The 21,796-nt window shown below is 46.9% G+C and overlaps 1 protein-coding gene across 1 annotated transcript in view; it reads left to right on the top strand.

Annotated features, from left to right (window-relative positions):
* The first annotated feature begins 299 nt into the window (after window positions 1-299).
* LOC113409388 (PH domain leucine-rich repeat-containing protein phosphatase 2-like) overlaps window positions 300-21,796 on the top strand; it is a 139,944-nt gene continuing 118,447 nt past the window's right edge. Inside the window, exons 1-2 of the mRNA XM_029914174.1 lie at window positions 300-359; window positions 11,257-11,504. Coding sequence (XP_029770034.1) covers window positions 11,263-11,504 — 242 coding nt within the window. The 5' untranslated portion in view covers window positions 300-359; window positions 11,257-11,262. The remainder of the gene's footprint in view (window positions 360-11,256; window positions 11,505-21,796) is intronic.

Here is a 21,796-nt window from a genome sequence, read left to right on the forward strand (position 1 = left end):
CTAGCCTGCCTCCTCTTCCCCCCCTGGCTAGGCACCCCCCAGTGCCCTAACCTGCCCCCCGCAGAAGCTGCAGTGGAGCTGAGGGGGCCCGGGCCTGAGGAACGGTCCCTGCTCCGGCAGGGGGCGGGGCTCGGCGGGCGGGGTCCGTTATGCTAATGAGCCCGTGGGCGCGGCTGGGATCCCGCGGCTGCGAGCGCGAGCGCGAGGCGCTTGCTGCCCCGGCGCTGCTGCTGATGGGGGAGGCTGGGGCCGAGCCGGGGCCCATGGAGGCGGCGGAGCCGGAGGAGGATGAGGTGGCGGGAGCCGGCAGCGCCCGGGGAAGTCGGACCGGGAGCCGCGGGGGCATCCGGGTGCTGAAGGTGAGGGGGCCGGGCCGAGGGGCTGGGCCGGGCTGGGTAGAGGGGGCCGGGGTCGGGCCGGGGCTGGGGGGCTTGGGCCGCGGCCTGCCCGGCCCCAGAGCGGCCGCCGCCCGAAGCAGGGCCGCCCCCGCTCCCCGGACGGCGCGCTCTGTCCAGCCCCTTGACGGGGCGCCCCGGGCCAGGCGTCTCTGGGGCAGCAGGTCCCAACGTGCCGGGCTCGGGAGATGCGGCGCAGGGCGGTGACCCCCCGGGGCAGGGGCCACGGACTCGCGGCGCTGCCCTGGGTCGCTCCGCAGCCCCGCTGCTGAGGGGCCGCAGGCGGGCGGCGGCTGTTGCGCCCAAGCGGGGCGAGTGAGCTGGAGGGCCCGGGGCGAGGGCTTCGTCACAGGCAGAGATTCCTGGCCAGTGGGTGGAAGAAAGCGCTGCCCACCAGTGGGGCAGTCCAGGAGAGAGGAGCACTGGGGCCCCAAAGGGTCCTAGTACCTGGATGATCTGTGTCTGAGGACCTTAATCAGTGGTGAGGGCAGGGTATTGGCATCATTCCCCCCACGCTCCCCAGCTACATATCTGTATCTCTTCTCCTTTCCCTGGCTTGCTCTTGGGCCAGCAGCTCTTCATCCATCTGCTGATCTCACATTGTGATATATCTTGGTGGTGGATGCTGCACCAGTGGAGATGTCTGGCTGGTTGTCATCCATAGTGTCTGTGTCCTGAAGCAGTCTATAAATGTTAGAAGAAGGGAATTTACCCTGTGGCAGCCCAGGGAGTGGAATTTGGATTATGTGAATTTCTCCCCCAAGACCTCTTGAAGAGGTAACTCCAACAGACTTATAATGAAGCCATATGTTGGTTACACTGGTTCCCTAATTATGCTGTGGTCAAAAGTTCATGGTGATTACCATAGAGTGGACAGGACTTAACTATAACCATAACATTCACTTGCCCCAGCGGGATATACAAAACCTCTCCCCTTCCCCCCGTGAATGAATACTTTTGTCTTACCCCTTCTCTTTGGTATCGTCTGGTTCTGTGTTTATTCAAATAGCATCACCGATGAGCCTGGCACTTTAGCAAAAATAAAATGGTCCTTGCCACAAGAAGATTGGTCTGAGTTAGAGCACAGCAAGGGGTGGCAAATTGCAGGGTTGATGACAACAAGGGAGGCATCAGCAAAAGCTTTGGTTTCAGGAAATGAGACACTGGCTTGCGTTGATATGATGCTGTCTTAAGAGTCGAACACTTGACACAGCAATAAGAAAGAGACAAGCTTAAATAGTAAAAACAAGAGAGAATGGCGAGGGAGCAAGATTTGGACGAAGGGGTTCTTAAGTGCCAAGACTCCTGTGTTCTCAGTTCTACCACAGACTTCTCATATGACCTTGAGTGAGTCACTAGCTGGTTAAAAGTACTTTAAAATTAGTTCCCTTACCTGTGTTACTAATAACAAAACCAGCTTGCTTCACGCAGGAATCTGTATTGGGAAAGGGCATTTATTTGCAAAGCCAGCAGACCCGCTTGCTTTACTCCTACTGGTACTTGAGATCCAGCACACCTCTTCCTCTGAGGAGTTTCATACAAGGAGGGAATAACAGGAATCCTCAGTGCCTGCTGTGCTGCCCTCCAAATTATCTTTGCTGTCCCAGCTGTGTCAGTGCTGGCCTGTTTGTCGAATTCATGGAATGTAATTTTTACTGTAACTTGTTTTGTCTTTCATGTGTCCTCATTAGATATCCATAGTTGATTCCTGTGGCTTAGGAAAAGATGGTTTAGATGGTAGTTTTCATCACTTCTAAGGTCTAACAGCCTCTTTAAGTAAATTAAACTGTACACAGAAAGCCATGTTAAAAGAATAATGCTTAAGATAACAAAGTCCAGCACTCACAAGTTTAGAAAGGTCAGATTTAAAATTGCCTATACAGGCTTAATTTGGCCTCCTTGTGAGCATATTTATTATTATAGAGACGTCAATTACATGATTATCACATTCTGGGGTACAGTCCAGATTAGTGAGGGGTTGTGTCACCACCTGCCCTGTAGTCTCGGGTGTCTCACAATGCTTTGCTGCTGTAGTTTCCAAGCTGGACCCCTCACAAACAGCAAAACAGCATGCAGGTCACAGCCTGAGTGTCTGTGTATAGTTGCAGCCTGCCAGCAGCATTCCAGTCACGCTCTGGCTTCCACTTTCAGGGTGACCCCAACACACTCCCGGTCCTGGATTTTCCCCAAAAGGTGTTTTCTGCACTGTACAGCTCTCTCCGCGACAGTTCAGATATTAGAGGTCTGTTGCCTCTGTAAAGGGTCAATATACAACAGTTTGGTACTTTAATTGGCATCACCAAACAATTCAGTTTAAACACAACACTGGATTAGTTTTGATTAAAGAATAAAACAAGTTTAATTACAAAGAGGTAGATTTTAAATGAGTACAAGTATAAGGTATTAAAGTCAGAAATGGTTACAAGAGAAAGATGAAACACTTTCTAGTAACTAAAACTTAACAAACTAGACTTGGTTCAAGGTAAAATCCTTACCACATGTTCCTAGCAACAGGGCTGACCAAATTCTCAGGTCAGAACTCCTCCCAAAGTCCAAAGGCTGTTGTCTTAGGTGAAAGAAATAGGAAGCGAAAGAGACTACCTGGTGTGTTTTTGTCCCTCGCTTTCATAGTCCATTCAACCTTTGAAATGCATTTGTCTGAGGGATAAAGTGCCTTCCCACTGTGAGGATAGAGAGTGAAAGAGGTTCCATGTTGTTGCTTACTAAAATGCAGATCGATTTATTCCTGCCGTCCTCTGTTGCCAAAGAATGGCCACTTGACCGGTGATTGCCAATCAACTTTGCTGACACCTGGCTAGAGGCATTAGCGTGTCCTTTGTGATTGAGAAACAGGTTTACCCCCTCCTCAGACTTGTCTGGTAAACACATTTCAGTCATAATTTCAGCTTATGTTCATAACTCTTAATATGCATTTTATACATATATTACACAAAAATATTGATCAATGTATTATCAGTTTTCAAATAATACCTCACCAGGCATATTTTGTACAAAAATTATTACAGTAGTGTGTAGGGTGTGACTGCAGAGGGGCATTCAGTCACAATGATCACATACTATTTTTTTTACACCAGACTCCACCTCTTTTAGTGCACAGGATGAACCTGCTCCGGGGATGAATATGGGGAGACAGTCAGCTGTTGTCTATAGCAGTGCTTCTCAAAGTGGTGGTCCGCGGACTGGTGCCGGTCCGCGAGCCATCGGCTGCCGGTCCGTGACGAGTTTCCTCATAAGAGCATCAAATAGGATAATAATATGGCACCGGTCCCTGGCCCATTGGGAAAAAAAAAATTGCCGGTCCCCCACATCAGATAGCTTGAGAAGCACTGGTCTATAGGACCCTGCCTTGGTTATTGCAGAAGTTGGAAGATGTGTAGTGAATGAGGCAAGGAATTGCAGGGGGAGAAATGATGGTTTCGTGGTTAAGACAAGTGAATGCTGCCCTGGAGAATTGGATTCTATTCCTACCTCTTCCACAGAGTCACTGTACTGTTAGTAGTACCAGGAAGGGCAGGAATAGGATTGCCCAAAACTAAAGGCTTGCCCTCTCCGCTAAAGGGGCAGAACCACTGAACTCAGGTTACTAGTGATTTCTGGGGGCAAAAAGTGAAAAAAAATAGGAGCGGAAGTGAGGTCAAAGGTTAATAACGAGGGATCCAGAGGCATCTAAGGAGGAACTCTGCCTGAAGGTGAGAATGGACAAGGGAACAGATATAGGCCCTAAGTCACAGAGCACCCCTGCCCATCTAGCTTCTTCCTCCTGGAGTCGTGGATTGTCATCTTGGCCAGCGCCAGGAGAAGGTTGACAAGAAGGTCTCACAACTTTGTGGGGCCATGGATGTGGTGTGCCAGGAACAGGGGAAAGTACAGCTCAGTAAGAGGTTCTGGATGAGCTGGAAGAGGGGCTGCAACCTGACATACCCTATGTAGACACATGCTAGGGTCTCCCCCACACTGCAGGAAGGACAGGTGTTGGGGAAATTCGTGAATTGCGCCAGGTACAGGTCCATGTTCATGGCTTTGTGAAGGAGCCTTCAACAAACATCCCCGGCAGGCCATGGGCCACAGAGTCAGTGTGATTTTGGGCAAGTCCCTTAAATCAAACTTTTCACAGGTGACCACTAATATTAGTTCCTCATTTTCTGAATGCCTGACTTGAGACTTCAGGGTCTGACTTGCAAAGGTGCTGAGCACTCACAGCAGCAACTGAAGTCAGTGAGAGGTGTACTGTGAACATATAAAGTCCTGTATGATGCTAAGTACTCTAAATCAGGTCCTAGTTATCTAAAATTGGGCACCCAAAATCAGTAGAAATTTTGACCTTGATCTCTGTGTCTTATTTCCCCATCCATAAGATGGGGATATTATCATCCCCTCTTCCCATAGGGGTGTGGTGAAATAAATTAATTGTTTGTGAAGTATTTACATAGTATAGGGATGAGCTCCATAGAAAGCCCAGGAGGAAATTAATAATTCTGTCTTCAGAGCAGGGTTTAAATAGTGTGCAGTAAACAAGGCATGGAGCCACACACAAAACAATGAGAAAACAAAATATTGAATAATTGCTGATTAATTGAGTTGTATCCATCTTGTGCCCTGAGTGAGGCTGGGGTCCTGTGGAAACAAATAGTATATGATCATGTAATTAAAGGTAGCATCATAACACATATGCCCAAGGGAGCCAAACTAGGTCTGCACGGGCCACCTTAATTCTGGCATTTCCTAACTTTTGAGTGCTTAACTTTGCAACCCTTACTGATGTTTGTTTAACATAATTTGTGTGTGTGTGTCACTTCCTAGCTTTTAAAAAAGCAAACCAAAAAAGACCAATTCCATCACGTGGCATCACATTGACACCCATGTGGGTCATCTGCAGGGTTGAAAACTTTAGATCCACCACAAGGACTTCTGCTACTTGAGCTAACAGAGTAATCAATAACAATAGTAGGTTGGCATCCTCTGTGTGGACCAGCACTGGAGGGGGATGAGACACATACTTTGAATCAGTTTCAACAGATATTTGCTGACAGCAGAGGAATGATGAGACTTGGGAATCTTGGGTTCCATTCCAGACTATGGAGAGAAATGTGCTGTGGTGGGTACAGAGACTTCTTCCCTTTCCCCCCAAGTTTGACCCCTTTAGTCCTGTTCCTGTCCTGTCTCTTCCCCACTGCAGGCTCCTCGCCCCAGTCTCACCTCCTCCGGCTTCTTGTCCCAGTCCTAGGCTCACTCTGAGTCCCAGTCTCCCCCCTTTCTCTTCACACTTAGTTCCAGTCTCTCCCCTCCCTGTCCCTTGTTGAGGCACACTCAGTTCATGCCCTGCGCCTCTGCTCCTTGTCAGATCTGCCTCCGCTCAAACCACCTATCCCCATTTCCCACCACTGGTTTCTAGTCCCAGACTCATTGTCCATCCAGCCCCAGTCTCCCCACTTCCTTGTCTGATCTTAGTGCTCTCCCAGGCTCTTCCCTTCCCCTCATCCCACTGTGTACCACACCGGCTCTCAGTCTCACCCTACTTGTCCAATCAGTTCCAGTCTCTACTTCCCCTGCTCCCAGTCTCCATGCCCAGTCTATGTTGTCGTGTCCCCCCCCCCCCCCCGTGCCAGTTTAACCAGACACTTTGTCCTACTCTACTCCTTTCCCCCCTCCCAGTTCAGTTTTTGTCCTCTGTGCATTTGAATCAAACAGCTTCTTCCTCCATGCTGCCTAAATGCCCTCTGGGAGATCATTGAGAGCATGGAAGAGAAGGCTCCCTGCTCTCAGTTCTAATGTCTGGTGGTCCCGCCACAACCTGGAGCAGCTGGTAACTGCCATTACAGGGGAAAGTTTGGTTTTGTGCCTGTATCCCTGGGGTGGAGCATGCTCTGTGGGGATGGTGCGTGTGTAGTTCAGTCACATGGAGGAGCTGAAGCATGCTCAGTTGCTCCGTGCTGCTGGAGCACGTGCAGTCTCAAGCATGGTCAGTAAGGACAGAATCTTCAGATATTTTTAGCTACTAAAATCAAAGAAGCCTCCACTGTGTGTATGAACTGTGATTCTTCCCTCCCCTCCCCAAAGCTTATAGCTTGGCCTGATTTGTGAAAATTTTAATGGGAATGTTAAAAGGCATATTCCTGACACAAAGGCTAGCCAGCCCCCCTCCCCTTTTCATGTCCCTGCTCCAAAGCATGGGGGCACCAGAACTTTTCAAAGAATTTTTTAACATGGGCAAAACATAAGAACTGCTATACTGTGTCAGACATTTTTCCCTAGCCTCGTTCTCAGAAACTGTTTTGGCTGAAATTTTCTAAAAAGAAGTTCAGCTGGAAACAGACACCTGGCATGGGAAATTGGAGCCCAAATGGTTAAAATTTGGCAAAGCTATAGGCAATTAAAAACAAGGATTTATAATGGGAAATGTGAGGCAACCTTAATAATATTCAGAGGTGGTAGCACTGCCTAGAATTCAAAAAAGGTTCTGTTGTTAGTCAGGGAATGCAGAAGTTTGGGTTTTATTAGTAATATTAACTTGGTCACACTGTGCACCACTGAAAACTGCGGGAAGGATTGTGTTTAGACTTCTTGAAAATAAATACAAATTAATTCCTGGCTTGGTTGCAACCCAGAGAGCAAAGTTTGCAGCTCCAAAAGAGAATATTTGAGCTTGTGAAAACGGGAGGGTTGTAATGAAAGTCCCACTGTAACCTTAATTATAATGGTGCTCACTGAAATGTCAGCTTTTAACAAGCTGTTGCATTCATACACCAAGAAGTTTCAGGACACAGCATTTCTATAGCTGCTACATCTTGATTACAGTCCATGTAACACCACTTTCCATCTAAAATAGTGGTATGTTTAGAAGGCAGACTTGGTGCAGTAAGTAACTTGCAAGTCAGTGATGTGGGGGAAGGTTGTAAGCATAAAGAGTGTGTAGAAAGTCTATTTAATAAAGAAGGGTGATAACCTAGACTTCTCATCTTGAAGGATATCTCAGTGCTTTTCAGATTGTATGTGAGGATCACTTTGTGAGCACTGAAAAGCAGCCACTTCTGATGAAAACACAGCAGCTGTCTAACAGAGTATAGCAGTGCTATGTAAGAATTTAGGGCAGGAAATGAAGTATCATATTATAACAAGTTGAAATGAAGGAGGCTAATGTAATTTCTCAAATTGAACTGTGAAATTAGTGAGTATCTTCAAGATTCAAAGTGACCCCTCTTCCTTGCATTAAGAAAGGAGAATTGAATGTTGGGACTGGGTTAGACTTTGTGGTGGAAAGGACTTATGATGGATTTCTGGATTATGCAAGGGTGCTGTGAAGGACTGACTTGGTTATGTATTTTGCCTGATCTCTGCTGATCCCCCAGCCTTGATATCTTCGGGGCAAGGATTGTTTCATACTCTGGCCCTGATTCTGGACAGAACCCAGGTCCATTTCTCCAACTGGGAACTAACTTGGAGGAATGTTATAGGTAGCCCTATTTTGCTCCCCACCTCTCACCCCTTGTCTGTCATAGGTGTGAGAGGGGTGCAGAAATATGGGGCCAGAACATCAGTTTCCCAGCTGTTCTGAGGTGGCAGATTGGCTCCCTGGCAGCTGTTCAAAGCTACCATTGGTTAGAACAGCTGGGGACTGGGCCCAGAATCCCAGAGGTGCAAAGTTGTCTTAAAACCACCTTTGCATCCCCCTGCCTCCCTCCCTTTCCCAGTGTACATCTGCACAAAAAAGAATTGGGGCCTAAATGTCTGTACAGTGCCTAGCACATTGGGGGCCCTAATCCTGATCAAGGTCTCTAGTTGCTACTTCAATAGAAATATAACTCAGAGGATATTGGTTTAATTGATGTTCCTGTAATTTTAAAGCATTACCCTGTGTGTAGATTCTGCTGCTGTGCGATGGTTGCTGTGTCCTGAGAAGGATCCTAATTGTTTCCTCTTAGTGTGGATGCCCAGCAGCTTCTAGAGCAGGCGTGGTAAACTTGTACAACAATCTTCAGAAGTTCAAAAGCTGGGGTGTGCCTTCCGGGGCTTGGGGCTTCAGCCACGTGGCAGGATGGTGGGGCTAGGGGCTTCTGCCCTGTGGGGAGCGGGTGTCATGGGGCTTCAGCTCTCTGTGAGGCACCTGCCGGGGCTTGGAGCTTCTGCCCTGTGGGGAGGGGGAGTCTTGGGGCTTCAGCACTGCTCCTTCTGAAGCCCTGAGTCCTGGCAGACATGTCCTATGGGGTTGAAGCCCCAAGACCCCCCTCCCTGCTGGGGAGAAGAAGCCCCTAGCCCCACCACCCAAACCCAGGGCAGAAGCCCTGAGCATCCTCCTCCCCCCCACCCAGTCTGGTAGGCAGAGAATGGGGGAGGGGTGGGCATGGAGAGTTCCGCAAGCCACACTTTAACTGTAAAAGAGCCACATGCGTCTCACGAGCTGCGGTTTGGTCACCCCTGTTCTAGAGGATGAAATGCTGCATTGCTAGTGAGATGGTAGGTGCTCACGGGAGTCTAGCACCACCATCTGTAAGCAAAGCAAACTCCAGAAGGATTTCTTAGATACTATGATGAACCTCTCGCTCACACTAATAGAGGAAAATCTAGTTGACAACATTGACTGTTAAAGTGACAAACTATTGTAAAAATTACTTTGCTATGTGGAATATGCATCTGGCACTTGGGACGCTGAGGCAGAGCGAGAAAAAATATTTGTTTTACAATGCAATATTGATTTGCCTAACACTTTATTGTGATCGGTTTAGGGCATGTCCATTTGGAGCAGTGGCCTTCACTCTTCACAGATTATGAGCTTGAACACCTGCTGTGGAACGAACAGCTAGCATAGTGAGATTTGAATCGAGCCATGCTGCTTTTAGCGCACTTTCTTGTTAGTAGTAGTGGTAGAGTCAGGCCCCTCAAGAGAAATTTGGAGCCTTAGTACATAATGTTCACTGGAGCCCCACCCACTGCAATTTCACTTTCTTTACACAGACATTAGACATTTTCGGGGGAGCCCTGGACTTGGGGCCTTGATACAATTATCTCCCTCACCCCCCCCCCCCCCCCCGGTCAGCTCTGGGTAGAGCCCTAGGCAAGAGGGAAGGAGCATGACTATTTATGTCATTAAGGAGACGATTCCATATTCTAGTAAATCCTTGTTGTTGAATCATCAGTGTCTCAAACCAGTCAGCTGGGGTAGAGGATTTGGTCCCATCCGTGGTTTAATTTTCCTGCTAATTGTATGCCTCTTTAGTAATGGGTGAGATCCAAAGAGGTGAAGGATGTTTCCAGATCATAGAGATACAGGGTGTTGCAGATGCTTTCCAAGCACAATCCAGGGGCCACTCCCAGTCTTACCTTAGTTTATGCAGTCTCCTCACATGTCTTGTCCACAACTATTATGCCTGAGGGTATTCTGTGCAAAAAAATTAAAAGTTCTGCACACAATATTTTAAAATTCTGCAAGCTTCATTTGTCAATAAATAAATGCAGAGGCTTCAGTATGGCAGTAGGGAGCACAGGCCACTGGCTATACGAAGGTGGGAGATCACCCTGCAGCCTCCCCATCCCCCACGCCCGGGACAAGGACTCAGTGATGAGGCTGCACCCGACCCTGACACAGCACAAGGACTGAATATACCCCAGAAACACCCTGGGGCCCTGCCCCTCTATGCTAGGCGCACCTGTGGGACAGGCAGGATCCAAGTGTGGAGGGGCTCAGTGTGGGGTGAGAGGATTCTGTTTGGGACACTCTGGGTGTAGGCTGCTCGGTGGAGGGTCTAGGTGTGGGGGGATCTGGATGCACAGGGGCTCATTGTGTGGGGTTCCAGGTGCAGGGGCAATGGGACTCTGCAGGGGCTTCCAGGTAAAAGTAGTTGGGGCTCAGTGGAAGGGTCTGGGGTGCTGGGGGGAGTGGGGCTTCGTGCGGTGGGGGTCTGGGTGCAGCTAGTTGCGGGTCAGTGGCATGGGGGTCTAGATGTGGGGGCTCAGGGTGGTGCAGGGGGGTTGGGCTTGTCAGGGTAGGGGTTTGAGTGCAGGGAGCTCAGTGGGGGGTGGTCTGGGTGCAGAGGTGGGGGTCTGGAGGCAGGGAGTCTGGGTGCAGGGGGGCTCCAGATGCAGGGGTTGAGGTTCAGTGGGGTGGGGTTCAGGTATGGAGGGCTAGTGGGGTTCTGGGTATATGAGGTGAGGCTTGGCGGGGTGTCTAGATATGGGAGGTCCAGATGCATGGGGATTGGGTGGATGGGGGAGCAGTTGTTCCCCCATACAGTGACCCCTCTTCTCCCCCCCCCCACAGCCGAGGAGCGATGGGGGCAGGAAGCATGGGAGGATGCTGAGCTTCCTGCAGCTGGGTGAGGATTCTGGGGGTGGGTCTGACACAGCCCCAGCCACTCCTTTGCAGGGGAAGAGGAAATCCCGTCTTCTCCTGCCTCCAGCCCAGCCGGGGCTAACAGCTGATCTCGGCTCAGTGTAGGAGCCACTGGATGGGATGTTCCCAGCCCTGCTGTGATTTACCTCTCTGCTGGTTGCTCCAGGTGCTTGAAACAATGAACCTGCGCAGCTAGGGAGTGGTGTGTGATTGCTCTTGCAGCTTCCCTTTGCTTCCCTGTCAGAAAGTCATTTTTCTGCAGGGAAGCAAAGGAATCCGCAGGGGACATGAATTCTGCGCACGTGTAGCGGCGCAGAATTCCCCCAGGAGTAAGCAGCTGTTTGGATGACTGCAACCCAGAAGGGATGAGGGGAATTTGGGGAAGCAGAAGGAGAGGTGGGTGAGAGGTGGAAATTACACTTGGCTGGTCATTGGAGGTGTCGGAAAGCAGTGGGCAATCTATTGGATTTCAGGCTTAGTGCCAGCAGCTAACCATCTACTTTTGATGTCATTTAGAGGAACATGAAGCGCAATGGGAGCAGAAACTGCTTGAACAGAAGGAGTCGGTTTGGTTCCCGTGAGAGAGACTGGCTGAAAGAGGATGTTGGGCGAGGCTGTGTATACATTTATGGAGCAGACTCTGCAACTGCGACCTCTTCTGACCTGCACTTGGTCCTTTGTACAGTGGATACCCTGGCATCTGAGATCTGTGATGGAGAGGGTAGGGAGAACCTCTATTTGCAGCTCCATGGAGACCTGGTCAGGTAAGGACAGAAGGAAAAGGTAAATCCAATTCCAGAAGTGGATGGAGGGCAGTGCTTTCTTGCTGTGTGCAAATGAGTGTGAATGAGAGTAGGGCTGATTTGAAGTAGGCAGGTATAGCCTTATGATTAATTTTGGGTGCAAGATGCACTAGTCACTAATAACGGGTTTGTTCTTTGGTGGCTATTTAGAGATTAATTAAGATGATGACTGGTGAGACATACATAGAGACTGAGTTTTTTATTTATACGATGTTTAATATAAACAAAACCACAGAACTGGAAACAAGATAAGACTAATAGCCTAATCCGCATCATGTATACTCCGGAATCAGTGGGGCTGTGGATTCCCCTTAAAATGAGATTAAGTGTTAAGGTTTTCACCATCCTGCCCTCCCGAGGTCCTGCTGAGCATCAGGTTTGATTCCCTTTTTAGGCACCTATTCCTTACGCACGCTTATTTCTGAGACCGTGTTTAATTGAGTCTTGGCTTCTTGACCATATTTGTCATTCCTGCTAATCATTTTTTGGGCTACTGACAATTGTCATAAGTGTTTGTGCTGGTAGAAGGTTCTATAGGCAAATCTAACTATTACCACTAGGCCTTAAACTGAATACTAGGCTTCAGACTCACTACAAAGCCCATTTAAAAATAATCTTTGTTTCTTTTATTATTCCAACTTGCACTGTAGCTTTAGTTTAATTTGCACTAATTAAACAAGCATCTTAACTTTTTCTAAAATATAAGCGATTATTTACATGATCACCTGAGCTCAAGTCATGGGTCAACAAAGGGGTTCTGTATGGCAGATGGACCCAGCTCTGAGCATATAATGCTATAATTTATGGACTGAAGCTGTTATGCTCAGATAGGAAACACTCATTCATGTTTTGGCTGGGAGGGTTTGACTGGTAATTCCACTAGAAGCACCTCCTCTATGAAGAGTGTTTCCTTTGAGTTTGTTAACTTCTGGGAACTTCTAGTTGGACAGGGAATATGCCCTGGCATGAGAGATGTCCCTGTTTATATATATGGCTGCATCTTTTTCCATATAAAGGGCTAAATTTTACTCCCAGTATATACTATCTTAACATACTATGCTTTATTCATCTTTATAAAACTGGCATCCTAAATGATAGCATATTTGTTAGGCAAATTATTCAAATGTATTCACCAAAAAAAGACCACAGACGAAAAGGGCCAGAGTTAAGGTCATGGAAATGTCTAATGTGAATGTTCACAAGTGTAAATTTTCTTGAGAATGTATAATCTCTCTTTAAGTTACCTTCAATGATCATTTCTGTATCTTGACATCTACATGTTGTTAACTGAAATGATCTTGATATGTACTTTTGTGATGGTCATGACTTAGTAACTTTATAAATTAATGCTTTTTCACTGGGAATATCCTTTAAAAAAAAAATGAATTGCAAAGTATGCTAGGAGTATAAATAGACAGGCTATAAAGTTTTATGTACAGAAAACTTGACTTCAGTGTATAAAGTGTTGTGCCATAGGTCATTATGCACTGAAAATAGACTTCAGCTCATAAAGTTTAATGTGCACAAACTTTGTGCTGAGAAGGTCATGGATTCCTCATAGGTTTACAAGCCATAGCGTCCTTTTGGATTTAGACTCTGTATTGCCTCCAGTGGACTTTGGATTTCAGCATGTAAACCTGCCACTCCTTTTCGCGGACAAAGCTAAAACGGGAGTCTCTAATCCACACTTTTCCCAGTGGACCTAATCTATGTGGTTCTTCTAAGATGCACAGGGAGAGGCATGGCACTTTGGAGCACTTCTCCAGTTCCTGGTAAAAGTTCCACTGCTAGGGTCCTAGACTTCAGTGTGTTTGGGAAAGTCATTGACAGATGGGAGGAAAGACTGGGTGTCCTTTATCAAAAATTCTTAGTGATGCAAAGTATTATTTGCATAAATTATACACTGAAGTATTTTCTTCACAATAAGTTATAGGTGTGTAAAACTGTGTGTACTGAATTACTTATTGTATAATGACTTCATGAGCTGAAGGATGCCTGATGCTTCCAATTGCCTCAGTTCAAAAGTAAATCTATGTTCCTTATAGCTCCTTCCCAGCCTCTCAGCATGGATTAACGCTCAAGGTAGCATAGCTCACTCAGCATAGGTTGGGTCTACAGAACATCTGAGTTCCCGAGATTCCAGATATGGTTTTATCTAGGGAGAAGTGTGGGAGCATGAAGGAGGAGAGAACTGTGACATGACAGCTGATTAAAATTTTATGTGCAAGTTTTGCAGGGACCAAACTTTGCACAAATTCACCGCAATAGAAACTTTTCCTGCACAAATTGCTCACTTGGAATGCTTAAAAGACTGGAGTCTTGATGTTCTAAAAGTTTAATAGTTTTTCTGCTGTAGTGTTGGATTCCCTCTGAGACCTTTTCCACTCAGCTTATCCAGAATACCTTGCTTACTTCTAGGAGAACACTTTATCCAGTTTTCTGGGATCCAAAAACTCAGTTCGACTCCAGATTTAGTCACTCAGGTTCCTTTATTTGTCATACAGCAAAGCTATGCTGATCAGACTCAAGTGTAGGGGTGGGTATAGTATGTACCATACATCCAGAGTTGCACAGAAAAACTCTTCCTTTATATACATTTACACTTTACATTGCATCACATGTTTTTGAATTGGCTTGGTTACTTTGCAGGAACCAGTCCCAGTGCAACATGCTCTGGCCATGCATTGTCCTCACTTGACCTAGTCTTTACCTCATCTCTACATTCCGAATTATTTTGTCCATTGTTAATAAATGGTCCCTGGGTGTTCTCCATCTTATCTTAGCTGGCTCAAACTTTCTGTCTTTTTCAACCTAATGATCTGTTTACCTCCCTAATACTGTTGTCCAAGAAATGAGGCCTCCCTCCAGATGTTTATTGCTCATGTCAGGCCAGGTCTCCACTACATGTTGTCAGCTTACAAGTCTTGTTGTGGTTTTGCCATAGAAAGTTTTACACACTGGAATTCATGATGGAAAACCAAGTATTGATGATGAAAGCTAGTCACTTATTTATGAGATTTGACATGCATATATACTAGTGTGTAATACAGTTTAAGTAAGGCTCTGGCTATGAAATCTTGAAAATGGAGTTTTGTAAAGTTTGATCAGTTTCTTCAGAAACAATTCTATTCTATGAAAATGGCAGTTTTCAAGCCAAAATATTCTCTTTGAAAGTTGAAAATTTGTATAAAAAGAGGATTTATAATAAAAATCTGTCTTCCTTTTCAATATTGTGAGCAAGTGCAGTTTCAGTGAATTCAGTGATGTTACACTCACTTTTGCAAGCTCTGGATTTGGCTCCCAGATTTTTCTGCTGTTGTGCATTGGGTGCTGAGAATACAGAACATGCAGCATAGCTTGAATTCAGCATATTGATACAGGAAAAGGAAGACAGTGCCATCCTCTTCTGTATTGCATCGTAATAGTGAGGTGAGTAAGAGTAGACTTGTAGTGGAGCTCTCCCTTCACTTACAGAGTTTTTCTTGCTATGTGTCTGAGTTGCAGGACCCAGGCATAGGTAAGTTACAGTAAGGATATACGTAGCTGTTGGCATGGAGCCGTGGATGCAGCTGATAAATTGTGTTTATTGGGTGAAATGTTTATATGAAATTGCCTTTAGTGGCTCATTGCTTAGTTCTGTAGTGATCTTCCAGCACTTAGAGAAAAGCACAGACCCTTTACCCGAAAGCCCTAATAAAGTTAGGATTTGAAGATGCATTGTTGGAGCAGTTGTAAGAGATTGTGTTTTAATTCCCCTTTTGAACTTTTGTTCCAGCCTCTCTTTTCTTGTTGTTTTGCGGCATTACTTCCCTTTGATTTGTGGCAAGTTGAATAGCTAAGTTAATTGGTCTCGTGAATGATACTTTGAAACCCAGCCCTGAGCTTTAAACTGATTGTAGCAAGACCTACTCCCACACTTTCTACCCTCTCAGTGCCTTTAGCAATTCAACAAGCTTGATCCTGAAATTCAGTTCTTGAACTACTGCATGTCACCTGTGCAAAATTCTGAATGTAAACGTAGCAGGAAAGTCCCCTAAATAAACCTCAAAGGGGGAAGGTCTCCATAGAGATACAGTAAGTATGAAATTCCCCTTAGTAGTCATTTGTTTGATATTAGGATATGGTCCATGGTCCTTGTCACTTCTCCTGAGGAAGATGACACCATACCCAAGGTTTCTCAAATACCAAGAGAATTCCATTTTAGCGCACAATCTGCTGATCAATGTGGTCACATGCATGTGAACGCAAATAACCCAGTCAAGCATCTGATGTCACTTGTACCCCAGATATGTTGGACCCCAAGTAACTCTTAATTCCCCACCATTTGAATCCTCGTAGGTGGATTTTGCCCACATTTCCTGGATTAAGAATACAAATATTGATCACCCTTTTGGGGTAGAAGGAGAAGCTCCCCAGATATTTATCCTAAATTTCCAGGAGTGTCCTTGTGCTGAAGTAGATCTTCCCCCAGTCTTTGTGATCCTCATTAAGTGCATACACATTTCAGTAAGTTTTCTCTCAGCATTTACCTCTGTAAGATGTATAGGTCTTAGCTCTTCAGCCTCTCTTTCTAGCTAAGACCTTCCATTCCTTAGGTTCTCTTTAAAATATTTTCAAAAGTTATAGCTCACAACAAAGGGCAGGTTCCCAAAGCTACATGGACAAAACTCTTTTCTGTACCTGAATGAACCAGGTAGTCATAGGCCAATCTCACATTGATCCCAGGGAAGATAATAGAGCTGCTGATGTGAGACTTCTTTAATAAGTATTATTAAATATTATTCTTTAATAAGTATTAGAGAAGGGTAATCTAATTAATGTCAATCAACATCGGTTTATGGAAAATAAATCCTGTCGAACTAACTTGATATTTTTTTGATGAGATTACAAATTTGGTTGGTAAAAGTAATAGTGTTGTAATATACTTAGCTTTCTGTAAGGAGTTTGATGTGGTACTACATGACATTTTTATTAAAAATATAGAATGATGTAAAAACTGGATAACTCATAAGTCTCAAAATGTAATTGTAAACAGCGAATCATAATTAAAATTTTTAATGGTGAGGGCAATTAACCATTAGAACAATTTACCAAGGGCTGTGGTGGGTTATCAAGAGTGGTGTTTTTCTTCTAAAAAAAAAAAAAAAAATGCCCTAGGAATTATTTTGGGCGAAGTTCTGTGGTCAGTGTTATACAGGAGGTCAAACTAGATGATCAGAATGTCCCTTGTGGCCTTGGAATCTATGAATGTATAAAAACTGGCTTTTATGCATGGGCAATAACTAAAGTTACATGAGGGTCTGTGAAGCTGCTGTCCTGTGCTGGCCTCCTCTTTCCTCCTATGCTTATTTCTTACCCTAGCCTGATAGTGCTCTCTCACTGACCTAGCTGAAGTGACCAGTACTTAGTATGTCATACTGAAAACACTAGACTGGAGGGTTTGACACCACATGAAAGGAGAGGAAGTGTTCTCAGTGAATTGCTGGTGTATTCTCCAACTACACTAACCCTCAGTGTGTACTGTAGTGTGTGTAGGAAAGACCATGTACAAGTACAGTCTCTTCAGTTGCACGTTTCTGATTGCCTTCAGGTTTTGTCTGTTTACAGATTGCATTGTTTTCTGTTGGGGGAAGATGCATGTTTTTCTGTATTCAGTTTGAGGATGAAAGGTTGTGTTGGGTAATGCACTTTCTTCACAAATACCATCTATTTAGGATCCTGGATCTTGCATTCACTAGTTCCATACAGGCTGAACTCCTCAAGTGATAACATTTTTGACCCCTAAGGGCAACATTATGGGGTCAAGAGGCAAACTGCTTTCACTTACTGTTGGTTCTGCTAATATGAATTAGCAAATTCTCATCCTGTGTGATAAACAGGCTGGCAGATTCTTAAGGCACAAGCTGCCTTGGCTTTGCAGCTTGGCTTTCCCAGGTTTTTATACACAGGCTATCAGTCCCTTAGCCTGGGACCATCACTTTCCCCCCGTTCAGTCTTTTTCCTCAGGTGTTTCCAGGTGTGTTGTTGTAGGGAGAGTGAGGTACCCACATGATGGCATTTTCCCTCTCCTGCACCCTGAACCTCTCATCCCCAGCCCCACCCCAGAGCCCGCACTTCCATCAAGAGCCCTCATCCAACCCAATGCCTCAGCCCTGAGTCCCTTCCCACACTCCAAACCGCTTGGCCCCTCCACCATCACACATCACCTCCATATTGTGCACATAAAATTAATTCTGCACATGCATGTAAAAAATTAGAGGGAACACTGCCTTGAAGCCCTGTAGCTGTGGGAGTGGGCTTTGTCTGGCAAGACATTCCTGTTTGCCACAAACCTGGAAAGGAATGAGAACATGATTGCAGACAATTCCACGTGTGAGTTGACTTCATGATTGGCCTTTTGAGTGGCAGATCATAGGTTCTGGAGGAAATCTGAACTAAAGCTTTTTACATGGATGAGCATTTTCCTGATGCTTGCATGTACATCCTGATGATGCCTTCTCCATATGCTTGATGTTAAAATGTTCGTAAGGTTCTACTGGGAGTAGACTAAAGCCCTTAGAAAGTCCACCCAATCTAATTCTAGTTTGCTGAGCAGTGCTGTTCCAAGAAGTCCATTTCCACAATGTGCCTCTTTTTCACATAGGTGCTCAGATACCAAGTTGATGGGTGGCAATATAAGAACCTAAATAGATTTTAGATGTGTCCTGGCTGGCTTGAAACTAGAAGGGTATGTCATGACTCACTTGATACAAGTAAGGCTGCCCTCAGGACCTGTCTTGTTTAATCTTTCCATCTGAGATATATACAGGGCAGCTACGTTGTCCTCCTCTGATGTTACAAAACCTGTAACTTGGATTCAATATCCAGGGAAGAATTCATCTGTCTTGAACCTGATCATCTTTTAGTGCTTTCTCATGTCCATTCCATTGTAGGTGTGTGTGCTCGCCACATGCACTGATGCCGGAAGTTTTTCCCTCAGTGGTATCTGTAGGGGACTGGCTCTGGCGCCGCGCGTGTATGCACCGGTATAAGAGGTGCCACCGGCTCCCCCCCCCACTCTCAATTTCTTCTTACTGCCAGTGACCGTCTCCTTGCCTTGGCAAGCCTAGTCTTCTCAACTGTACCGAGTTGCGAACTTTTTTGTATCTAGTTGTTTTAAAATTGTTAGTTTTATAGTTCCCTTAGAGTAGTTTTAGTGTAGTTTGTTAGTCCCAAATGGGACTTAGCCTAGGGACGGGATGCCCCGGTCCCCAAGTTTCAAACCTTGTGATTGTTGCAGGAAACCCATGCCAGTCAGTGATCCCCACAGAAGCTGCTTGAAGTGCTTAGGGGAAACCCACGTTAGTGACGAGTGTTGCATTTGGAAGAGTTTCAGACCACAGACCAAGAAGGAGCGGGACATTTGTGTCCGAGCACTCCTTATGGAGTCGGCCCTTATCCTGGCCTCAGAGCTGACAAGGTTGGACTCTGCTCCTACCACTGCAGCTTCGGTCTGGAGTGCGCCGCTGACACCGGCCGCAGACTGGCGCTGATCCCCCCCATCCCCAGTACCGGCTAAAAAGCAAAGAGAGGCTGGGAGGGAAGGAGAGGACCAGAGGAGAGCAAAGACCCATGAGGGACAGCTCTTCCCCTTCAGATGGAGGTCAGGCCCCGCCTCCTGCTGAACGGCAGAGCCTATTCCAGGACCCGCCTGCCACCCCAGGGAGTTGGCAGAGGCACTTGGCATCTAGTGGTGCCATCATGCCGTGAGAGATATCCTGTCCTTGCCGGTGCTGCCCATGCTGGCTACGACCGTACCCTGTTCAAGGGGTAAACCTGCCTTAAGACCCTTCCAGTGGTCCCCATCAGTACAGCACTGCTCCTCACTGCAGGAGGTGCCCCGTCAAAGCTTGCCTGAGTAATGGCACCAGCCTGTGGACATGGACCGGCTGGCCTGCTGGAGTTCCCAGTGTCAGTCCATTGACACCAGGCAGCGTTCCTCAGGTTTGAGGCGGTGATCGCCATAGAGGCACGGCACCAGTCTTCAGAGCCCCAGTGCTGGGAGCACCCGAGCCGCTCGCCCAGCACATGGCACTGCTCTGTGGGGTGGAGACACTAGTCCCTGGAGCCACGCCACTGATCACCAGACCCCCAGTACGGCTTACTGCGGGCACATTGGCTCTGTCCGACTCATTGGTCGATCCACTCATGCTCCCGATGCATAAGACGTAGATCGTCGGGGTTCTGTTGCAGATCCTCTGGATAACGACAACTGTCACCGAGATCGCGGCACTGTGAGCCATCACCCTCTTACAGATCATCAGCAGAGGCTTGGGGCCAGGGCTGACAGGATTGGGGTAGACAGGCAGCCTCAGTATCGGCCTGGTCCCCCAGATATGTATCCCCCTCCTCGGGCTCCGACAGCGAGGAGGAGATTCTTCAGGTATGTTAGCAACAAGAAGAAAGTCAAGGAAAGTGTGGGCCCCTTACTGAATGAGGGAGGCAACCTAGTGACCGAGGATGTGGAAAAAGATAATGTACTCAATGATTTTTTTGCCTCTGTCTTCACAAACAGCTCCCAGACTACTGCACTGAGCAGCACAGTATGGGGAGAAGGTGACCAGCCCTCTGTGGAGAAAGAAGTGGTTTGGGACTATTTAGAAAAACTGGATGAGCACAAGTCCATGGGGCCGGATGCGCTGCATCCGAGGGTGCTAAAGGAGTTGGCGGATGAGATTGCAGAGCCATTAACCATTATTTTTGAAAACTCATGTCGATCGGGGGAGGTCCCGGATGACTGGAAAAAGGCTAATGTAGTGCCCATCTTTAAAAAAGCGAAGGAGGAGGATCCAGGGAACTACAGGCCAGTCAGCCTCACCTCAGTCCCTGGAAAAATCATGGAGCAGGTCCTCAAGGAATCAATTATGAAACACTTAGAGGAGAGGAAAGTGATCAGGAACAGTCAGCATGGATTCACCAAGGGCAAGTCATGCCTGACTAACCTAATTGCCTTCTATGATGAGCTAACTGGCTCTGTGGATGAGGGGAAAGCAGTGGATGTGTTATTCCTTGACTTTAGCAAAGCTTTTGATACGGTCTCCCACAGTATTCTTGCCGCCAAGTTAAAGAAGTCTGGGCTGGATGAATGGACTGTAAGGTGGATAGAAAGCTGGCTAGATCGTCGGGCTCAACGGGTAGTGATCAATGGCTCCATGTCTAGTTGGCAGCCGGTTTCAAGCGGAGTGCCCCAAAGGTCGGTCCTGGGGCCGGTTTTGTTTAATATCTTTATTAATGATCTGGAGGATGGTGTGGACTGCACTCTCAGTAAGTTTGCAGATGACACTAAACTGAGAGGCGTGGTAGTTACACTAGAGGGTAGGGATCGGATACAGAGGGACCTATACAAATTAGAGGATGGGGCCAAAAAACCCTGATGAGGTTCAACAAGGACAAGTGCAGAGTCCTGCTCTTAGGACGGAAGAATCCCATGCACTGCTACAGACTAGGGACTGAATGGCTGGGTAGCAGTTCTGCAGAAAAGGACCTAGGGGTCACAGTGGACGAGAAGCTGGATATGAGTCAACAGTGTGCTCTTGCTGCCAAGAAGGCTAACGGCATTTTGGGCTGTATAAGTAGGGGCATTGCCAGCAGATCGAGGAACGTGATCGTTCCCCTTTATTCGACATTGGTGAGGCCTCATCTGGAATACTGTGTCCAGTTTTGGGCCCCACACTACAAGAAGGATGTGGAAAAATTGGAAAGAGTCCAGTGGAGGGCAACAAAAATGATCAGGGGTCTGGAGCACATGACTTATGAGGAGAGGCTGAGGGAACTGGGATTGTTTAGTGTCCAGAAGAGAAGAATGAGGGGGGATTTGATAGCTGCTTTCAACTACCTGAGGGGGGGTTCCAAAGAGGATGGAGCTTGGCTGTTCTCAGTGGTGGCAGATGACAGAACAAGGAGCAATGGTCTCAAGTTGCAGTGGGGGAGGTCTAGGTTGGATATTAGGAAAAACTTTTTCACTAGGAGGGTGGTGAAGCACTGGAATGGGTTACCTAGGGAGATGGTGGAGTCTCCTTCTTTGGAGGTTTTTAAGGCCCAGCTTGACAAAGCCCTGGCTGGGATGATTTAGTTGGGAATTGGTCCTGCTTTGAGCATGGGGTTGGACTAGATGACCTCCTGAGGTCCCTTCCAACCCTGATATTCTATTATTCTGCCTGCGGGCCAGGGCCAACCATCAGGGGCGTTGGCATTCCCCACTGGGCCACCAGTGG

Source organism: Terrapene carolina, unplaced genomic scaffold (genome assembly GCF_002925995.2).
Source record: "Terrapene carolina triunguis isolate 2854851 unplaced genomic scaffold, T_m_triunguis-2.0 Scaffold32922, whole genome shotgun sequence".
NCBI classification, from domain to species: domain Eukaryota; kingdom Metazoa; phylum Chordata; order Testudines; family Emydidae; genus Terrapene; species Terrapene triunguis.